Source organism: Rhagoletis zephyria, unplaced genomic scaffold, assembly GCF_001687245.7.
Source record: "Rhagoletis zephyria isolate East Lansing unplaced genomic scaffold, Rhagoletis_zephyria_1.1 Rzeph_scaffold_48293, whole genome shotgun sequence".
Lineage (NCBI taxonomy): Eukaryota > Metazoa > Arthropoda > Insecta > Diptera > Tephritidae > Rhagoletis > Rhagoletis zephyria.
In genome coordinates this window covers 1-1,771 of record NW_016205348.1, presented here as the reverse complement: position 1 = coordinate 1,771, position 1,771 = coordinate 1, and the positions used below count along the sequence as shown (strand labels likewise).

At 40.5% G+C, this 1,771-nt stretch overlaps 1 protein-coding gene across 1 annotated transcript; it reads left to right on the top strand.

Annotated features, from left to right (window-relative positions):
- Positions 1 to 1,119: 1,119 nt before the first annotated feature.
- LOC108355668 (transcription factor mef2A-like) lies at positions 1,120 to 1,761 on the top strand (the record flags this gene model as incomplete). The annotated part of the gene is made up of 1 exon (XM_017606816.1): positions 1,120 to 1,761. A coding segment is annotated over exon 1 (642 nt), but the record flags the coding sequence as incomplete, so codon positions are not given.
- Positions 1,762 to 1,771: the final 10 nt, after the last annotated feature.

The window sequence follows — 1,771 nt, the reverse complement described above, 5'->3', positions numbered from 1 at the left end:
TGTAAAAAAAAACGCAAACAATTAAATAGCGGAAAGCAAATCTTGTGCTTGCATTTGCAATAGCAAGACATTTTTGAATATAAGCGCGCAAGGAAAACTCTTCAGCATTAAAGGAGAAATAACTCACCGCTTTGCTGTTAAGAAATATATATTCTCATATCTTATGCTATTTAAGTAACCCTCGAAAAAATGCACTGATAAATTATCTAAGACATCACTGATAAGAAAATTAAATTCACCACGAAAAATATATATGTACGAAGAGCAATCTGTAAAACCAACTGTTGCACAGAACTTAAAGCACTACTTGATAACCATACATAAGTAAATACAACGATAGCTCGAGGCTAAAAATAAATAAAATTCACCGCTTGTGCTAAAACATGAGAAACAGCCGTTATAGAAATAATGAAGCTTAAAAAAGTTCTGTGGTGAAATACGTTATTTTATGATACAAAAAAAAGTGTCTAAGCCAAATATCCGAATAATTTTGTGGCACTGGTGTTAATATGAAAATTATTGAAAAATTCATGACCAAGTAATAGTTAATACGTATCAGCAAACAGTTTGGTACAAAAGCAATATTCAGTTGTAACTTCATTTGAATACCACTGTTTTAAAATAAAAGTAGAAACTCACCACACTGCAATATGAAAAGTGTATACTAATAATGCCTACGCCATTTATAAACTACAAAACGCACTCAACAGCTTATAAATTAACTTTTGCATAAATTAGCGATACTCACAAACATACCTACACAGTGGTGAGATCTTAAAATGCACAAAATATAAACATTTACGCTTCAGAAAGGAGAGTCAAATAAGTAAAAAACAGAAATAATCAACCTAAAGCTTAAAAATAATATTTTTCAAACGGTTTCAAAGCTACCTACACTGTAAAACAATCAGCAACAAAAAATCCTTCACGAATTCTCAAAACGCAATCTTTGAATAAGAACAAAGAGGTTATTCGCTTAAGTGCTCGAAATCCAATAAGCAATATCAATTTAGAAATATCAAAACTGAAATTTTATCGCACAGAATTACAAAACTTCACCACACTCTCGCTCTTAAATAATTTCACACACTCACAGAAGTCGGCAACAATTAACTCGCCATGGGCTGTCACGGGACTGGCACGTGCGATTGCTGTGGCGGCGGAGGCTCGTCGACGGCAAGCAACAATGGCAACAACGACGCGCCACAACGACCACCACCACAACACCAACAGCAAACCGATAGCGCTAACAACAGTCCGCAGCGCCGGCGTCAACAAGCACAGCAGCAGGAACAGCAACAGTCAGAGCAACCGCCACATATACTTGGTGCTGCTGCTGCCTTGCATTTGCGGCGCGAACGCGATCCACCACAGCTGCCCCCACTGCCAATTGCGCCAATTATGCCGCCGCGCCCACCGCCTGCACAACAACAGCAGCAGCAGCAACCGCTACACCGTTTGGGCGTGCCTGCCGTGGCCATAATTGCACCGCGCGGCAGTCGCCATTTGCAATCGCAGGATTTGCAGAACAACAATAATAACAACAACTTGGTTGGTGGCGGCGGAAGCGATGCCGCCCGAACTCAACACGCCAGCATTGCGCACTATATCAATCAGGTGAATTTGCATATGAATCTCACCAACAACAACAACACCAGCAGTACCGGCGGCGCGGGCAACACCAACAATAATAGGCTCAGCGTAAGCGCAACCACCAGCAGCGGCCAGCACATGTACAACAACAACAACAATCACATTTATGTAAATCCGC